This window comes from Agelaius phoeniceus, chromosome Z (assembly GCF_051311805.1).
Source record: "Agelaius phoeniceus isolate bAgePho1 chromosome Z, bAgePho1.hap1, whole genome shotgun sequence".
Taxonomy (NCBI): Eukaryota; Metazoa; Chordata; class Aves; order Passeriformes; family Icteridae; genus Agelaius; species Agelaius phoeniceus.
This window is the reverse complement of record NC_135303.1, coordinates 23,581,294-23,601,871: the sequence shown is the minus strand read 5'-3', so window position 1 is coordinate 23,601,871 and position 20,578 is coordinate 23,581,294. Positions and strand designations below refer to the sequence as shown.

General features: G+C 35.1%; 1 protein-coding gene across 4 annotated transcripts in view; it reads left to right on the top strand.

The window, feature by feature from the left end:
* Positions 1-20,578, top strand: part of KIAA0825 (KIAA0825 ortholog) — a 231,294-nt gene that overhangs the window by 78,438 nt on the left and 132,278 nt on the right. For all 4 annotated transcript variants that reach the window (XM_077171844.1, XM_054652196.2, XM_077171843.1 and 1 more), the window contains 5 exons: positions 357-622; positions 1,866-2,016; positions 5,093-5,283; positions 7,570-7,752; positions 13,825-13,935. In XM_077171844.1, coding sequence (XP_077027959.1) covers positions 357-622; positions 1,866-2,016; positions 5,093-5,283; positions 7,570-7,752; positions 13,825-13,935 — 902 coding nt within the window. The remainder of the gene's footprint in view (positions 1-356; positions 623-1,865; positions 2,017-5,092; positions 5,284-7,569; positions 7,753-13,824; positions 13,936-20,578) is intronic.

Below are 20,578 nucleotides of genomic sequence, written 5' to 3'. Positions count from 1 at the left end.
TTTTTCAAAATTAATTAGTTTAGAAAATTATCATTATTTACAAGGAATTAACCTTGTGCTTTGAATGAGCATTTAGTGACATCAAAACCAAAGGAATGTGTTACTAGCATAAGATGGTTTTAATTTTTCCCCTGGTATAGAATATGCAGCTTTAAAGCAGGAAGGAATGAAAGAATATTTAATTTACTTTAAAAAAATGTTATTCCTCTGTTTAAGAGATTAAAATATTTGTGAAGCTGATTCAATATATTTATGTTTCATGCCAATTTCATATTCAATCTTCTGACCCTAGTGTGTATAAATTAAGCAGTACTGTCAGAATACAAATAACTTGGTGCCACATTTATTTCTCTCAGTTTTGTTCTGACATCATGGAAGAACTCGACACATTGCTTCCATTGGCTCTGGCCTGCAGAGATGATTCTCTTCAGGAAATTAGAGCAAACTTTGTAGAGGCCTGCAGCAAGGTGGCAATAGCTGTTCTGGCAAGACTAGAGGAGAAGAGCAAAGATGTTCCCTTGAAGGCTCCCCTGCAAGACTTGTATGCTGCCCTTTCCACAGCGATATATGTCCTTCAGCATTTTACAATGTACAGCAATTTAATGAGAGAAACAAGCAAAAAGTATGTCCTTTTTACTTAAAATGTTTAATTCAAATGCAAATAATATAAGAGTTCATTCCATTTTGGTGATACAGTGTGCTGGTAGTTTCCCAAATAGCATCATATTTTTTAGCACATGCAGTATGTGTACTAATTTATGGAAATACCTGAATCAACCTGATACTCCACACAGCCATTGCAAGACAAATTATTTATGTGTAGGATCTGCATTTGATTTGCAGATCGGGTTTTTTTAAATTATTAAATTTGAGAAAATAGGATTGTCCAGGGAACTGAATGTACTCTGCTGTCATATAAAGTGCTAGGGCCTTGATTTCCTTTTCTGACCTTTGCAATGCCTAATTTTCATAAGATCTGATTCAGGACATAGCAATCATTGAGGACAATATAAAAATACATTTCTGGTTTTTTTCTTAACGCCATGTGTACTCAGACATGTGAAGAAATACATACAATATAATGCATACAATACATTGTAGTTTATAATTTAGTTTATTATTACATGCAGAAAAAAATTAAAGCAGATATGAAGTAGGAGTGTAAAGTCAAAGGCAGTGTTTGACCTGGGAGGAAATACAAGTGCACTTGCTTTTAGGAGATTTTGTCTTAAGGTACTAGGAGTCTCTTGGTCCACATATTTCCAGCCATGTGTAATTTAAAAGTAGAAACAGTGGTTTTGGGGAGGGACCCTGAAACAGCACAATTTCTAAGAAATGTATGATTTCTGAGTGGGTATATGCACTGTTGAGCTGCTTTCCCTCTGATGTTTTACTGTATCTTGCATGAAGTGCATCACTGTGAGTGGAAAGTCTGACCTAAAATACTGCTTAATAATTCTACTCAGATGTATTATCAAAGAGTTTTAGTACATACCTACCAAAATCAATTTCTGTACTCTGTGGTTACGTGTTTTTTGTCACACTCAGTGCTGAGGTAATAATTGCTGATGCAAGAATGCTGCAATTAAAAACTCCAAATAAGTGAATGTTGAATGTACTTGTCTCTGAAAATAGGATGAAGTAATTTATTTCTCAGCGATTGGTTAAATGACAAGTTATAGATAAGCAGACATATTTTGAGAACTTTTGAAACAAAAATTTGCAAACCTGAATGATAGTTTCAGGACCAAGAGGAAATGAATGATTGATACCTACTAATAAAAACTATTTGCAGTACTAGGGATTGTTACCTCCTAGTGCATAGCCTTTCATTCATTGTCTTTTTAATGATTCTCTCTGAACAGACCCCTGTTCCTATTGCCTATCCAAAAATGTCAGGAATTCATCAACATTCTCCAGTTTCAAGTTACGAACTACTGCATCAGAGTTTGTGCTACAAGCATTTTACAGGATGCTGAGAGCCACTGCTGGGATGACTACAAAGCTTTTTATGAGGTGTGAGGTTACAAAATGTGTTTTAGTGTTTGCCAGCTCACTGACTAATCAGAAGCATGAGATCAGCATTGTTTTTACATAAGGATTATTGGAATGTACTATTTTGAAATATCTATTATTGCAGGCAGGTGTCTATTTAGAAATGATGTAGGAAAACATAGTCATTTAAAGATGAGATAGATTATTACCATGGCATGTTTGTGTCATTTACTTCATAAAATATTTATTGTGTGTCAAGGCATTTATATAGAACTCAGTAAAGAGTACACCATCACCTTAATCTCTAAGAACTTTACACTTCTTTTAGAAAGTGTGATATATGAAGATCTTTTTCTGGGAAATTTTTTATCTGATTCTTTGATTTTTATTTTCAATTATTTCCCTTTTTACTTTTTGTGAGTAAAGGGTGAAACAAAGAAAGATGTTCAGTATAGTTACCTAAAGCATTCAGCAATGTATTTTTGAAATAGCCAGTGCCATGTCACCTGCATCTTGAAGTAATGGCTCTGATTTATAGCTATAATCCTAATAATTCTATTAAAAAAATTAAGATAATGATTTCATTTATTGGATTCTTTTCCTTCATCCTAGTTAGATACAAACATAGGTTGACATACACTGTTTGAAATTATTTTCACTTAAGTGCAGGGTGATGTATTATATGAATTTTTAATCAATAATAACTGAAATCTACTGGAGGCAAAGTCTTGTCCTTCCTTATATAATTTTCTGTGTGAGACAATTAGTGTGTTCTGTTAAGCATTTTCTAGAATTCTTACATGAGGGAAAATTGCATCTGATAGATGTAATCTACAGATAGCGTACAAGAAGTTGCTCAGTCAGTGACAAAATCTGCTCAGTCAGTGACAAAATCTGTGCTGGACAGGGCATACAAACCATAGAGTAATTTATCAAAATGTCCATCTCTCAAAGACAAGTAAATAAACATTTCAGTTTTGTTTGAATGATAGATGATAAGGCAGTGGGTTTTGACAACTGCTGAATCATGACATGATCTTCATTGTCTGTGGTGCCTATGGTGCTGTGTCCTGTTTACTGGTGATCCAGTAACTTTACTATGGAGAAACAGTTGTCTAACAAGAAAGAATATGGAGTAGCTAAACAGTTTTATCATTACTGAGCAGAACTGATGTGTGTAGGAGGAATGAGGAAAACTGGTGTCTCAGCTCTGTATGTTTACAGGATTTGAGGTAAAAAGTATATAATTTTACATCATCGGTCCTCTTTTTACTGGTCCCTGGGAGATGGCCCAAGGCTGGACTGTGATCTGCTCTGAGTTCCTTCAGGAGGCATGCTGCAGAGCAGATGTTACTTCAGTTGATCTCTTGTAGGCATCCTAAATGGAAGAGATTGGATTAAGATTTATTGCTTGTTACAGAGGCAATTCCCTGCTGAAACTTCCAGCAGTGAGAGGTGGCTTCTTCCAGCATAGGATCTCAGCGGGAAGAGTGCGCCACTGGGCCAGCTCTTCAGATTATGTTTTTGAATGAAGCTCTTAGTGTAGCAGACATCTGCTGTAGCTGTGGGAACTTACGTTTTCTAACAGGCAAAGAATAAAGAATTGCCTGTTCAGAGGTAATACTGAGTGGCTTGTGTAATAAAACAGCTGCTTGTTTCCTCATATTTAAACTAAATAAAAGCTCCCATCTGTTTTTATTATATGAAGCCTGCAAAAATAGCAGATGTTTATCAGTGGAATTGTCCAGAAATGGCAGCAAATAGAAACACAGGTCAGAAAAGGGGAGTGAATCTTGTTTAAATCTTCAGTGATATTGTTGTTTCTGCAGTGGAGGTACAATACTAAAAAAGGGGAAAAGAGCTATTACTTAAATAAACCAAAGCATAGAAAGTGAAACAATTTGTGTTTATAATTACAGAGTTAAAAAGTAAAACTTGTCAACAAGCTTGTTTATTTGTTCTTTGTAATAATTTTTGCCACTTTTTAATATAAAATGCACTTCAAATATTGTGTCAGAGGAAAACCAAATAGTGACAACTTCCAATAATCTGCTAATGCTCATGCTAATATATTTTTTAAAAAGCCAGATTATTTTTTATTTTATTGTTAAAGAATGCCTATCAAATTCTAAAAGCATTGTAAAAATTGGGGGGTTATTTTATATTTCTAATAATGCCAAAATATCAACAATTTCTTAAAATATTTTTCAGTTCCTTTGGGATGTGGGAACTGAAGATTGAAGTCTCTGTTCTCAAAAAAGTTCATGTTAATGCTATTTGCTGAATAGGTATTAGTTGAAATATTTAAACGGGAAATGTATTTCCTGGGTAATTTTTAGAATTATTATGGAGTAACTGCTGTGATTTTGACTCCTGCATATTTATTTCTGTGTCTTAAGTGGATAGATCTGTTTACACAATGAAATATTAATGACAATGATGTTTCCTTGCCAGAAAATGTTTGGTTTCAATACATCCAAATTACAAGACAAAAAAATATCTTAGTAAAGCAATCTGGATATCTCTTATTGTCAGTTTAATAGTTCAGTTGTTCTTACCTCTTCTCTTCTCTTCTCTTCTCTTCTCTTCTCTTCTCTTCTCTTCTCTTCTCTTCTCTTCTCTTCTCTTCCTCTATTATATATAACCAAGGTTTTATAGTCATGGTTATGCATAGCATTTCTGCATCTGGGTAAATACACATGATTAAGTAATTTAAATAATTATTCTCTTTGCAGACAAAGAAACTGCTATGTTAAGTTTATCTGACGATTCTGTTGTGTACAGAATACTGTCTATGTTTTTAAACTAAACTTACAACACTATGGGTTTGAGATTATAAAAGAATATAATTCAGAATATAAAAGTTCAAATGCTGTGGTTTTATTTTATGGCAGCACTGTAATTTTGTGACTGAAATGCAACATGTGTTTCCTTGCAAATAAAGATGTCTCACATCTTTTCAAGCACCATTTTTGGCCATCCTATTCCTGGAACTCTTTAGCTATTTCCTTTCAGATTTAATTAAATAGGCCTATAAGAGTTAAATTGACATTTTGGAAGGGGTGTTTTTTTATGTAATGTGTGGTGGTTTTGATAGGGGGAAAGATGCTCATTCTCTGTCCAGATGTGGCATTACTTCTGCTGTGCTCTTCATCATGATCTGTGGACTATTCTACCTCCAAAGACAGCCCAGGAGATTCTCACAGATGTACTAGAGCGATCTTTGGATATTCTGTCCTCCAGATATTGTCAGGTGTGTCCCAGTTACAAAAGAACACCACAAATCAGGTAATGATTGTATATTTAATACACCATTTTGATGGATTAAAGAAGTAAATGTTAGTCTTCTGTTATTTACTGCTTTGATTCAAATTTCAATGTTAATGAACACAGCAGAGGGGATAGACCAAATCTATGCATTTGATATTTGTTTTAATAAAATTTATTTTGTATATTTAAGTATATTTAGTAGTTATATCATGGGCATATATTATATATGGGCAGAATTGAAGGCCTCTCAACTCTGTCAAATTGTTCCATAAACTGCTTGATTGGTTTGAAAGCCTCACAATGAAAGTTCATAGAGGATTGTTGATGCAACCAAAAATGTGGATAGAATTGACAATGTCAGGATTAGAAATCAAGCTGTTGAATTATTAAGAAAATTTAATAGTTCCCATAGAATCTGTGGTTTTATAGGGCTTTTCAAGTGAAAGAAAACATTTGTTTTGATGTGACCTTGTAGTAGATGCCAGTGGTGTAGAAGGAGAGAGGAGAAAGAGACTATTCCTTTTTCTGTCATTTTAAAAAATAAGAAATTAGAAGTTTTTCTTGTTGCAATTCTTACGTTTTGCCAGAGAGTACAGTCTTTTTGAGAAATACTAAAGCAGGTGTCTTCAAGTGGAAGTTAGCCCTACCTTTGTCCTTTCTATCCAATGTCTTGTTTTACTGAATAAATAGGTGTTCTTCTCCTAACAGAATGGGTGAGGTTGGAAGGGACCACAGTGGGTCATCTGGTCCAACCTCCCTACTCAAGCAGGGTTATCTCAGAGTACCTAGCACAAGGCCAAATCCAGACAGTCCTCTTAGATGTCTCCAGTGAGGGACAATCTGCACCCTCTCTGGGTACTCTGTTCCAGTGCTTGGTCACCCACACAGTAAGGAAGTTCTTCCTCATATTCAGGTGGAGCTTCCTGTGCACAATTTCTGGCCATTGCCTTTAGTACTGTTGCACAGCACCACCTAGAAGAGTTAAAGAGTTTGCAGTTTTAGAGGGCTAGAGACACTTACCAGGTCTGTGCTCTGTGTGACTAAGAGTTATGTGCTGTCATCTCAAGTTTTATTATGAAAAGGAGTGTTATCATGAAAGCTCAAGTAACTTGCACAAGATCACATTCTTAAAATGGTAGGAAAAAACCAAAATTTTATACTATATACCTATTTATGTGCTCTGTTCCTCCAATAACTCACTGTAATCAGGCTGTTCTGTATCTTTTGGTACAAAGAGATTTTCTGAAAACTTGCCTGAAAATTTTTTTGGGGAAAAAGTTACCTGAAATATGAAAAATGCAATATTACCTAAGTGTCATATTAGTCAATTCTATATGAATTTACTTCAAACTACTGAACAAGAAAAAACTTTTTATGTTGTCATTTTGTAGAAAAGTTGTATATTTGTTAGTGTGATTCTTGAATTTTTCACTAAGTAAATTGAACTATCCAGTCATAAATAAATGGAAAAAAATACTCAATATATTTTTATCACAGACATTTTACATGTTTTTTTAATATTGTTGTAGTTTGTGGGGGTATCTTTTCTCCAAGTGGTTCTTCAAATGGTAGAGAACTGGTGTATGATATGGACAAATATCTGTTTACGTGTGTTTGCCTAGATTTTTCAAAAATAACATGATCCTTAAAAATGCCATGATCACAGGTGTATCCATGGCTTTTAGGTACTTAGTAGTTTTTAAAGTCCAATCTCATAACTCCCATATTTTTTGTGTTATTCACATGTTTCCTCTGTATTGTATGTCATGGTTGTTGTGTTGCTGTAGTTTGGGTTCTTGCTGTTGTTCAGACCAATGACATGTGGCGCTCTGCCAACCAGTACCAACAAGCAATAGATTACTGACTCAGAAATGTTGCACATTGTACAGTGTTGCATGGAGTTAGTTTTGCTAATTGAAGATTAAGTTACTTTGTTCCTATTTTTTGCCCCATCAGGATTTGAAAATAGTAAGTACATTTTAATGATAAGAAAACAAAATTCATATTTATTTACTTGTAGTTTAGGAAGTAAATTATTCATGCTTAGTGACACTGTCCTTTCAGAAAGGACATTTCCAAATTTTTAAGTCTTCTTTCTACTAGTTTCAGTAACAACTTCTCTGTGAAATAGTTGATTTTTACAGAGTAGTGGATGGAGACTTTCTGCATCACTGAAGAGGAAATTTAAAAAGTCCATGCTATGATTTTAGTGTTTATCCTGTCAGAGAAAATGTCTGCTTAATTGGAATTTACCACTATAAAGATGTTTTAAGTAATGTTATTCTTGGGCTTTTTTTCCTACAGAGTTGATATTGCAGCAATTTTGATGTCCACTGAAGATATGCTCTGGTCAATTTGTAGTTCTGTGCAGGAGTTTCTGAATCCACACAAAGACAGAAATCTCAAGATCTATAAAATACATAGCCACTGCAATAGTCTGATCTCTGTGCTGGCTATTTTAACTTCACCATTGAAGAATTTGTATGAGTGAGTATGAAATAAACATTTAATTTGAGATAAAGTTGGTTCTTGAGCTTACATGGGTAGATCTAGAAGGGTGAATTTTTGTGTTGAAATCAAATGTAATGCATAGTATTGGCACATTTTAATAGTCTTTGACTATGTCTCAATTTGATCCCATACTTATATGGGATCTTGCCTAAATCCCAGTTATATCTCCTGAGATTTTATTAGCTTTGGATCAAACTCTGGTGCTGTACATTTTTTTTTTTTTCTGTTAATAACAGAAATGTGAATGTCTGGGTTTATTTCCTCTGGTTCAAAACCAGTAGAATTTAATTAATTTTTACTGCCCCAAATTTGCAATTTATTTTTCGAGTTAGGACATATTTCTTTTTAAATATGGTCTTATTGATCTGAAAACATTTACTACCCTGGTACCAAATACTTTGGTAAGCAGGTTGTCAAATCCCTCATGTTGTCAATCTTCTAGAAGTATTGGAATGTAAAGGTAATTTACTAAAATGATCATCTGGTTACACGACCAGTGTGCTGCAACAAATGTAGTAAAATGTAAGAATATGGAGTGCCCATATTTATAAAATCGCGGTTTCACAAGTCACAACTGTAAAAAATGGACATGTAACTTGCACTGAAATTTGGTCTGAGTTTTTTGTTGATAAAATTCATATGTAAATTTGGTGTAAGAGACAATGCAAAGTGAAATCAGAAATTTAAAAAAGAGGAACAACAAAACCCCAAACTAATGAAGCCACATCCTATTCAACTGGCTCTTACTTCATTATTCAAAATAAGAAAAATTCTAGGTGGTACTAGGGTGGAGACCTTCTGCATATAAGCCTCTTTAACTAATTTTTTTTTGTCATGTGTGGGCTCATTTTAATATTTGTGGCCTCTAAAGAACTTGCAAAACTGGATTGTACCTGATTGTTTGATCTTATATAACACAGGCTTATGAATAGATAGCATTTTTGAAGGTGGCTCAGAAATAGTAGTGCTGCTATGGCAGTAGAAATGGAGGCAAGAAAGGATTACAGTGGCTGTAACTGCTTCTACTGTCAGTTTTGACATTTCATCTTTCTTTTATGAAAGGCCTTAAAATTATAGACCATAGTAAATATGCAGTACAATTTGTTCCTTTAAGTGATTCTAGTCTCCTTCACTCATCAGTGTTGTTTACATATTTATGTATACCTAGCATGACAAAAAATGTGTGCTTGCTGGAGAACTCACAGAGTTTCAGAACAAAGTGCCCATGAAAAGCTTGGTTTCTATTTTATGTAAATGCTGTAGGTAAACATCTTGGTCATATAGCTTGCAGAGTTAGGGATGTGAATTTCATTACCTGAATTTGCTTATCTGGAGATCAAAACCTTGACATGTTCCGAATCTAGCAGCTCATTTCATTTACTACAAGTACTGTGCAAATCACCACCAAAATATGGCAGCTCTGTTTAAAGAGAATACAAAAAATTGTTGTATTTTGTTACATAGTTACAAAAATAATATTAACACTGAAGATCATTTCCATAAAGATGATACATGTTTTATAGTAAGTAAAATTGTATTTTTTGATAAACTTCTCTTCAGACCTTGTGTTTTAACAATCTGTGAGGCCCCCATTATCGAAACAATTTTTTTATATTGTATATTTAATTGCAGCCAATATTTGTCAAGTAACCTAGCCCAGTATCCAGAGTACAAAGAAGAAAGTGGTTTAGCCAATCAGCTTCTTAAATGACTATATTCAATTGGAAACACCTTAATATAGTGAATTTTAGGTAAAGTATCTAAGTGTAATGTTTACTGGGGTATGCATAGTTCGTTACATTAAGAATCTATCAATAATAAATCCAAAAGTTACACCTGATTTTAAAGGAATATTAATCTTTCATCAATTCTCTTTGCAATTATATTGTATAATCACAATTTGCATCTTGTCTTGGCTCTATATCTTTCACACCTTTGGTAAAGTTAACTGGAAGTGAAATCTTTTCTTTTAAATCTATTATGCTCTCTTGTTGTACTGGAAGTTTTCCCTTAAGTGACTAGAAGTCAATTAATCTTTAGATTTTTCAGGAAAATTCTGTGTAATCAGAAAAATGGCAATGATGAAACATTGTTTTCCAGTAGTTGTGTAATAATATGACTGGTTCATTTCCAACTTACTAGAGAGGCTGTATTCTCTATTGCTTAAGGGAACTAAAATTATTTAAATTTCTTAATTATTTTGTGGAAATTGATCAAAACAGTAATGGTGGTGAAAAATTGGTAATGTCCTTAACTTCAGATAAGGTGATTCTGTTTTCTCATTCTTAATTTTGTGATCTAGACTTTTTTTCTGTATGACAAGATTACTTAGATCTGGTCCGAAATTCATCTATGAATCTTGGGTCATCTGAGTTTAATGTTTTTTTCTATGGGTTTTTTTCTGTGCTTCATTTTTTTCCATCCTTCTGTGGCTTTCCTGAAGTATCTTTAGCATAATGGAAATGTTGGTTGGAAAGGACTGCTGGAGGTTGTCTAATCTAGCCTCCTCCTCATAGAGAACAATTACCAAGAGCAGTCAAACATGACTGTGTTTGACCGACTTAACTGACACATGCCAACCTCCAGGAACTGAAGTTTTCCCACTTCTTGTGAAGCCTGCTCTGCAGCTGCAATGCCTTAGTGCAAAATATTGCCTCATATCAAGTGTGAGCCCTCAAAGGTGCTGGCTATAATTTGCTGTATCACATCAGCCCCACTGGGTAAAGTTGGTCGGTGTTGTCTTTGTAATTACTGTTTGGGTGGTTGTAGGCTGCCGTTACATGAATCGACACTTTAGCCACCTCTTCACCAAGTAAAGGAGTCTAGGGCCCTCAAACATTTTTTACACGATTCAGTTTCGTCTTCTCCAGTTTTCTCACATACTCCTTGAACTGTAGTCCCAGGGGCTGGACAAACTATTCTAGGTAAGGCTTAAACTGTTGACAAGCAGATGAAGTAAATCACTATCTTTGTTTTAGTTGCTGTGTTCTTCTGTTACAGCCCAGTGTGTGGTTTGCATTTTTTGTAGTGATAATACACTGTTGCCTTGTCTTCAGTACCCTACTGCCCATAAACCCCAGGTTTGTGGCTGGGTAGGGTGGCACTTAGACAAGTCAGTTCCCAACCTAGGTTATTGTAATTCTGTAGCTGAAGTAAACAGTTGCTCTTTACCTCAGTCAATTTAGTGAATATCTGTTGGCCCAGGTGTCCATGGGTAGGCACTCAGTTGTTTGTTGTGTTAACTTCTGTGTCTGCTTCTCCCAGTTTAGTGTCACCTGAAAATCTGCTAAGCAACTGCTCTCTGTTGACTTTTGTCCATGTTATTGAGGACCTGTTGAACAGTGAGTCACTAGAATGTGCTCCTCAAATCTACTGAGTGTTGCTATTTTCTTGCTGCTTACTCAAAGCTCTGAAATATGAGGATTTTTATAATTCTGAATTTCCAATCATCATAGTCTACTTGCTGACAGTTACTTGCTTCAGTTACTCAGTTCTAGTAGCTGGGGTTTCATGTAGAGGATCACACAGTTTCAGTGCTGCCTGTGAATACACAGGAGAGTCCAACGCCATTCTTTACTCGTAAGTTTGTAGAGGAGTAAATTACCTGGGCCTCAAAGTAGAGACTCTCTTCTGCCTCAGGTTCAGGATTGCTCAGTTTGGAGCAGATCTATTCTTGTGCCTGTTCTGATATGCTTTAGTCTTTTGTACTGAGTAGGGGATGATAGTCTGTAAAGGAAGAGTATAAAGAGGAAGGTGAATGCACCTTTTTGTGATTTCTTAGTATGAATTGTTATATCTTATTTTCTCAACAAGAAATCAAGTAAATTATTTAAATGTTGAGAGAATCATATAGAGAGTTTATTGGCAAAATTGTTCTCTATTGTTGTAAATTCAGTGTTATTTGCTATTAAAGACTGAGAACATTTCTCTTTAATATATGAGTTATAACTCATGAAGTTGCTTTTTAGTAATGTTTATTCATTATACAGAGAGGAATCACACAAACTACAAAGAAAGCATGTGTTAGGATGCACCTTGCCTGCATCTCATTTCTTCACACCTGCACTCAGGCTTACAGGGTCAATTCTCACCTTGTCATACTCTACTGAAGAATAAAACCACTATAACTTGAAATCTTGCTTTAGTATTAAATCAGCTATCCAGTGCTTTGAGATAATAGGCAGCTGGTTTAGCATAACTTGAAGCAAAAACAAATGTCCTATTAGCTATTATTATACTTCTGTCAGAAGAGTAGTTGAGTTCAACAGTCTGGCACAGAGTTGGTTTTTTCCTGGTAAGAATTACCTAGCCAGCAGTGGTCATTAAAAAATGCTGTCATGAGAATTACTGTATTATCATCAGACACTTGATTTTTAATAGTATTTGAAGCTATTCTAATATTTAAACAATCTCTAAAACCCTCAGATTATCTCTACCTCACTTTAAAAATTTGATAGAGATTTTGGTATAAGCAAGTAAGTCAGAATCCAAAAATCTGCTCTGTGCTTCTCCTTAGGATATGGCTAAGGCTCCTTAGGATACAGCTAAGTCACACTTAGCAAGCTGCTTTAGTCCAGAATTCTGCCAAACAGTTCCTACACAAGCAATAGACAAGATGTGGTCCTCTTTTTTTAAATTAGATTGCTAACCAAGATGTATTTATCACACTTTTGGGTAGGATGTTTGCTCTATACTTTGCTATATTCAGAAAAAAATATTTCAGTGGATGAGAAACAATAAGATTTGTTTTTTACTTTCATAATATTGAAATTACTGTCCTTAAAATAATTCTTTTCAAGTTGGCATTCTTCTTTTGGCCATATTAGAATCTCAGCTTTATTTTTAATCTTCAGGTTTTCATGAATTCATAAAGAGCACAAATTGGCTGTGCTAATCCTTCTGCTCAGATTTTGCTTACTTAAGATCTGTATTAAATTATTTATATTTTTTTTATTAGTAAGAGTGGTTTCCAAATAAAACAGCCTATCTTTTAGAGAAGTTCAGAAACAGCTACCTTTCTTGTTGAAAAGCTATAATTCTCTCTCTTCTTTCATTTGAGTCTAATAGACATGTAGCTATAGTTCTGAATTACTTCAGATAAAAGATAAAAAATTCACAGCCAAGTATGATGAAAAGTAAGGTGCTTGTGAAGTGATAATTGTTTATATTTAATGGAGGATACATATAACAGGCTGGAATTCCTCTCTGCTGGAATTGTAGACAATGTAAATGAGAATAAAAAGGGAAGAGGCCAAGGGGCATCCATTACTATCACACATTATTGAATCCTATTGGCTGCTAGAAAATTGTACAAATATTAATAATTTATTACTAAACAATAAATAAAAGCAAATATTAAATTATAGAATCCTGTTCTTACACACATCTGTAATCCTATCATATAATTAATTTATAAAATATTTCATTTTTAGTATCCATAGACTTTGCCTCTCACATAATTTAAGTAAAGTATTGCAAAAGTGACATCTAGTCACAATCTAGTTCTTCTCTAGCCCTTTATATTTGAAAACAACATTTCTCTCAAGCCAGTGAAGGTGCAAAGCTTCTGGTTCAAATTTTTGCCCAGTATGATCCAAAGTCTATATATGCTTGCATGTCAGTCAGTATCATTTCAAAAGATACTTTACATATCATTATTATAAAAGTGTTGAAAATACTATGCATTTTTGTAAGGCAGGAAGAAAAGAGCTATAGAAATGAATGACTGAAGAGAAATTTGCTTATTGAATACTATTTCAAACTATGTTTGAAAATGTATTATATAGGAATAAAAATATGAAGAAAACTAGAATAACAGTTGTTAGATACCGAGTTTCAAAGAGTGAAAATGAATAAAAATATAGAATTTTTATAGAATTTTTTTTTTTTACAGTACATAGAGTTGCAATAATGTGTTTGCATACATATATTAATAGTATTTATCATAAGGTATTTTCTGTCTTCTATTCATGTAGACATACTTAGTAGTAGTGGTCTAAAGGGATTTTCAGTCTCCCTAGTAATTTGGAAGTATTTGGTTTCTTTCAGGACATTTCTGGATAATTCTGATGAACATCTTCCTCAAGATTTTTCAGAAGTCTTTTATCATCCATTACACTGGTTATTTTGCATACCGTCATCCTGTTTTTTCTTTCAAAAGTGAGTATCAAAAGTTAATTGTTGTAAAAGGATCACAGAGGCCATTTTCCCTGGGAAAAAGAAGTCATTTCCCCAGGGTCTGGGTATCAGATTAAAGGTAGCGTTTGGGGGTCTAAGGACTTGCAGGGTCCTAGTTGCTGGCAGCTTTAGTATTGGAGAAATCCAGCAAAGTTTGCCAATTTCAGGCTTCACACCGCCCGGTCGGCTGGGGCGAGTGGCCGCAAATGGAGATCATTTTCCATGGGAAAAAGAAGTCAGTATTAGTCAAATATTGTTACATTTTGAAGAGCATATCAGAATCAATGTCTAATTAATATTCTGATTTTTAAAAGTCATAGAAGCATTTTTTAATTAATTACAGATTTCTCTAATATTTGAAAGTCTGAGGAAAAGTTGCACTGAAAGCACTGTATTTTGTTAGTCTATTAATTATGTTTGAGATTGGAATTATCTGTAAGGTTTTCTGGCTTTAATTAAAGACTATATAGTTCTTGATAATACAGAAGTTCAGCACAGTTGCTGTTTTAAAGGACTTATAATTAAAGGGGAGATAAAGAATGTATGTCTTTCTGTTTAGGATTGCTGTTTAAAAATAACAGTACATAAATAACTCATTTAACAATATGCTGCTTGATTGTAGTTGAGTTTTTTGGAGATTATTGAATGATTAGAAGCAAAAGCTTAACTTTTCTGTGTCACTGCATATAAGGACAAGTGACATAGAAGATAGATACTACCAGCTGTGCTGTTGTTTGCTTTCTAATTTTGAAACTGAAACACTCCCACACCAGTGTAGATCCTCTCCTAACCCCTTCACCTCCCTCTCCTCGTTTTCAAGGTTATTTCCTGAGAGGTTTTTACTCTCCATTTTCATGAAAAGCTGCTTTTGTGAGATGTTACTGTGTTTTCCAAGAAAGTATTTTTATCTTTTGGAGGAGTACGTTATCAAATGACTGGTGACCTATGGATGACCCATGTGCATTGGATTTATTGCCTTTTTCCTTGTACACACAGCATCTTTTACCTTGTATATGTAAATATCTTCCCTATAATTTTGCTCCATACTACACAAAACATGCTGATTTCTCTCCATAGGCTCCACTCCTAACTACGTGTCATCAATCCTCTTCTCTCCTTCCCTAGTGCCTCTGATATCTGCTGAACCAGAGACAATATATGTTGTGACTGCATCAAAATCATGTGGTTTGCTAAGTACATGCCAAACAGAGTTGAATAACTGTGAATTCAGAATATGTCCTGCTTGAAATAGTAATTTAAGTTCTTATAAAGCGTGAAAGATCATGTGTGTTTATCAAGCTTCAAGGAACTTTGTCAGTGACATTTTAAGTTATGCATGGTTGGAGAGAAAGGAGAAGGATGGATACAGTAGAGGGAATGACTGCATTAGAAAGGAATCTAGTCATCCATTTCTGGAAAATTTATGCTCCATTAGGTATTCATTGTAGAAAAGACAATATGTTTTTTGATGCCTCATGCACGGCCAGATCTCAAAATATAAATTTTACTGTGAAGTATGAGTTTTGGAAGATGATTTTGCAACTGAGTACCCTGTACTGTGTAACAGTATGTAAAGGAAATGCTGGTACCATTTCAGTCTGACATAATTATCTTTTTTGAGGTGGAATTAAGATAGATAAAAATAAATAGCAGAAAACTATTCAAGAGCTATGTAGTATGCACTTATTTTCTGTGGAAGAAAGGTACTAAAATACACTACTTCTCAGTCACCAAACAGGAAAATGCTAAGTACAAAAGAAAGTACATCTCCAAGAAGATCAAGTCAGTGTACATTTGTGAGAAAAGTCCGTATATAGAGAGAGCCTTGCATACTGTCCTGGTGATAATGAGGAAACTATATTGGTAAAATTCTTATTGTTCCTTTTTAACAACACACCTTTCAGCTGCTCAGGAAAAACAGTTAAGGACTCCGTATCTAATGAGTAATTCTGAGGTGTTCTAGTTTTTTCATTGGTTTTATACTCTATGTGAATGTAACATTTTTCCCCTTCAAATGCTGCCTTAAGAATATTACAAAGAAACATCGTACTTAAGTATTGCAGAAAATTGTATTTCAGAACATCCTAATTATTCATGGGTTGTTTTCTGATTTTACATCTTATATCTAATTAAAATATATGTTCACTGTCTGTAACAAAATTGGAAGCACAGGCCATTGTATACCTCTTGGCTGTGGCCACCTGATTTTTAACTGACAGCACTAACCTGTCATACATTTAGCTATTAAGTATTTAGTCTTCCTAAGCTTGCTATTTCAGAAAAAAGTTTTGCTAGTTCCTGAAAGTACTTTGTTTACTACGTAACCTGATTTCCTACATTATTTTTCATTGCTGCAAATGGCTACAGTCTGTTTAATTTTATCAATTTGACTCCAAAATCAGTGTCAAGGTTGTTACCATGACTTAGCATATCTACCTGCCTTACAACATCTTGAACTTAGAACGTGAGATTTTCTTTCTTTCTATCTTGAATAGAAACCAAAATAATATAGTTGGTTATCAAACTAAAGAGTTACTGATAATTTATATTGCAGTTCTTTTAGTGATAATAATTAACTTATGTATTTATTTAGATATATTAATTTAGTTACTAATTGTGATTCCTGCAGTGCTAATTGCGATTCATTCTTTGCCTCATTATGGGGTTTATAATCATAGCATTTGCAAATCAAAGTTGGAGTTTTTTCCTTCTACTGTACAAAACAGGACATTTATATGTGTGATATTTATATGTACTTCACCTTTTGTCACTTTTTATGAGGCTAGTCTTATTTTCACTAGTACTGAGCTCAGAGGATGAGAGAACATATGTCTCTCCATATGCACGTTACAAAACTTCTCAGTGCATTTATTGGTGCTAGCTTCATGGCTGTAGGGAATGTCTGCTATATTTTATTTTTCCTCTAAGTGAGTCACACCACTGTACATTTCAATTTGCAAGATGCTTAAAGAGCCAAGAATTGGTATATATTACAACATGATAACTTCCCATCTGGTCAATGACAGACAGTTTTTTTTTTCAATTCAGATACTCTAAAAATATAATTTATTTCTATAGGAATTTAAAATATTATTCTTCATAAATCTAATTGACTCAAATTGTCACTTATCTTTTAGTTTGAAGACAATGAGTGACCTTATTAGACAGGATAACATGACATTAAAAGAAGAGGAAAAAAATTAAACTGGCCTGAATATTTTAACTGGATTACTGAAGAGTTGAGTTTGCTCTCAGCCATAGCATTAATTCTAGGGTGAATATAGTAACCATTTTAATTTTAACTTTATTAATAACTACTGATTAGATTGTATATGCATTAGATTGTATATATAGGACTAATATTGAACATACAGAAATTAGGATAGTTATTTTAAGAATGCAAAATCCTAATATCTGAATGCAGTATGTATTTTAAATACAGAGAATTTAATTTGACTGCAAGCTCTATCAAGTTTTAAATGTATATGTGAAGGTGTTTTTGATAAATACTGCTTGAATCCAATATGTGCTAATATTCAAATATAATTGTAGAGTCAGTGCTACACTGTCAGCAAAATATATAAAGTACCAGATGGAAGTCACAAAAGCTGTACATAAGGTTTCCTGGCACAGACATTGTTTATGAAGTTAGAGGTATTTGCTGTAGTGGTAAAAGAGCAAAGGCTGAGGTTCCTTTACTAAAATTACTATTACAGTGGAGTTCTGTCATAACAGTGGGCTGTAAGGGCCCTGCTGGAAGATGGTGCTATGGTTTCCTTAGGTGGCTTCAGGGCTGCCCTGCAAGATATGTGGCATACTGCTTTTTCTGGTAATGGAAACATAGACATGTGAGGGACTAAAGTAGAGGAGTGTATCAACTAACATTTTCTTTTCCAGGACTTGTAGGTTTGTATTGAGTATATTGTATAGATAGCAGCTTTGATTCAACAGTGAAATACTTGTGCAGTTATCTGGGGGTTTTTTGTGTGTGTATTCAAGCATAGCTGGGAGGTGGCACACTTGGCTAAGTCAGAGGTTGTAAAAGCATGCAACTTAATGGAGAGGTACCTCTCTGGTAGAACTATCACATGAGTCCATTTTAGTTCTGTCCCAAAAGTTATGTGTAAATGGCATGTAAATTGTTTGAGCAGAGGCATATAAATACTTCTCTAGTCTGACAAGAAAATGTCAGATTGAAAACCTCCCTATGAAGAAGGTTTTAACTGATGCTGAAGGTATTTTTTGCATACTGGCAGGTAATATTTATGCCCAGTCAACGCATATGAAGTCCTTAAAATCATGCATGTAAAATTCATGTGCATAAAAGTTTATGAGGTGTATAAAGTTTCAATATTATCAACTATTGAATAGTGAAACAATTCACTAATATCAACTTGTAGCCAAAAATAAATACAGTGGCTAAACATCAGTTGAAATTTCATTTTCAAAAAACCTTCAAATTAATAAAAACATACACATTAAAGAAAAAAAAATTATCCACAATCCAATTTTGAAAACTTGTTTTCAAAAATGTTTTCAAAATGTTTCACCTAAATACAATAGGTGATAAACATTTGGCAGGACAGATTTGTTTGGTTTTTGTTTAACTGTAATGTGAGTTCAGTGATTGGTTTTGGGTCACTGGCTGTGTTCAGAGTAAGCCCTGGAATAGTATTTGTAAACCTCAATTTTTGCAGAACATGGAAATCACAAGCAGAAAATAAACTTAATTTTTTTAAAAGCTAATGAATTTGTACTATTGTCATGGTTTGACAGTGGCACAATGCCAGTGCCCCCATGAGGGTACCCTCTCCCTGGTTTCTGCTGTGAGATGTGACCAGGAATAAGCAAAGCAGGCTTCCACTTAGAAATAAAGAAAACAAAACTTTATTAACTACACTACAACTATAGATAAAAAGGAACACACACAGGAAAAATTAAAACCTTACAAATACATTTCCTCCTCCCCCCACCAAATTTCCAATACAATACATCTATTCCCCAAATCACCAACTCTCGGTCCAGCACCACCCTTCAGACAATCAATCCTCAGTTCATCAAGAGGAGAGGAGTCCTTCTTGTACCATGGGCTTCCCCTGGAAACACAATCGAAGCCTCATGTGTTTCCGTGTCACTCGTGGCACCGCCCGGAGTACATCTGCCATCGTGACCTCTTCCTCTCATGTCCAGTGCTCTCACCACTGAACATGGACCAGAGCTGCTTCTAGGGTTGTCTTTTTAAGGATGCTCTGTCCCGTTCCAAAAAGAGCACAATCTCTCCTTTGGGACACCTGTCCCCCCCATATTTTTTCACCACCTGGGGCCGAGGTGTAACCACACTGAACCCTCTTGGTTCTGAGGCATTGCCTCCCCCTAGATGCAGTCTCGGTATCACAAGGAACATGGTTCTGTCCATGGCTGTACAAAAAGAGTCCAGCAAAAGCCACTCCATCATCTCTTCCCACTAGGATTCTTCTCTATTCTTCCACTATTTCTCACTCGCCCAGACCTCTCTCGCACTTGCCCATTTCCTTCCTCATCTTCCACTTATCTCTCTTCTAGGAAAGGTTAATGTTCTGTAAAGTTTTCATTGTCCAAAAAAAGGGTTAAAAACTCGGACTCTGCCTTCTCAGGAACTCCCACAGCGGCCGGACACCTTCTCGCTGCATCCTCCCCCCCACTCCGCTTCTCCTTCTCAGCCCTGCTGCTGGCACATGTTATCAAGTTTCAAGGTAGCACAGTCCCAGGCACAGGTTGTACTCTCTCTCTCTCTCTTGGGGGGGCTGCCCGATGCCTCCTGGTGCTTCTCCCACCCTTCCATCCTCGGGGGCCTCTTCACCTCCCCTCTCGGTCCAGGCCTCGGCCTACCTCACCCGGCCGCGTGGCTCCCCTGCCCCGCCCAGCAGCAGCAGCTGGACGGGGGAGAGACCCGAACTCTTTCCTCACCGGAACCCAAGAGAGCCTCCCAAGGGAGAGCTCTGCTTTTAACCCTGTGTTCTCAGAGGCGGATCCATGTCCTAATGGCCATATTAGATGCCAATATAAAATCTGAACATCCATTGGCCCAACCATAGCATCCCAAAAAACACATTTCCTGTCAAACCACCACAACTATGCTTTCTCACTTCTCCCTGCTGGTGAAGCAGTAAAACAACCAGTCTAATATTTCTTGTGGATTTTTCAGGACACATAAGAATTGCTCAGCCTAAAGTGGAATTTTGCAACCCCTTTGAGCATTTTCACTGCCTTTTACTTAAGAGCTTTATACACTTCATCAAGGAGAGACACTGCACATGTCTTAGTCAACGATTACTGCAATAATAAACTAAAAAATTATACCCTTACATTTATTCAACTGCAGCAAAAAAAACCCCTCATTTTTGCCTAGAAGAACTAAATAAGTACTGTTCCATGAAAGAGATAAACACAGTTGCTTTGTATCAGATTTAACTGTGGCAGACTAACAAATGTCAGTTTTCTTTTAACTAGTTGAAATTAAGTGCAGTTCTTTCTCTGAGTTGCCTTAAAGTAAGGAAGCATGAAAGCATTTTCAGAGTAATCTGGGAGGAGTTGACACTTAAGGGATTTAGTGTTACATCTGCAATTCAAAGATATTAATTTCATA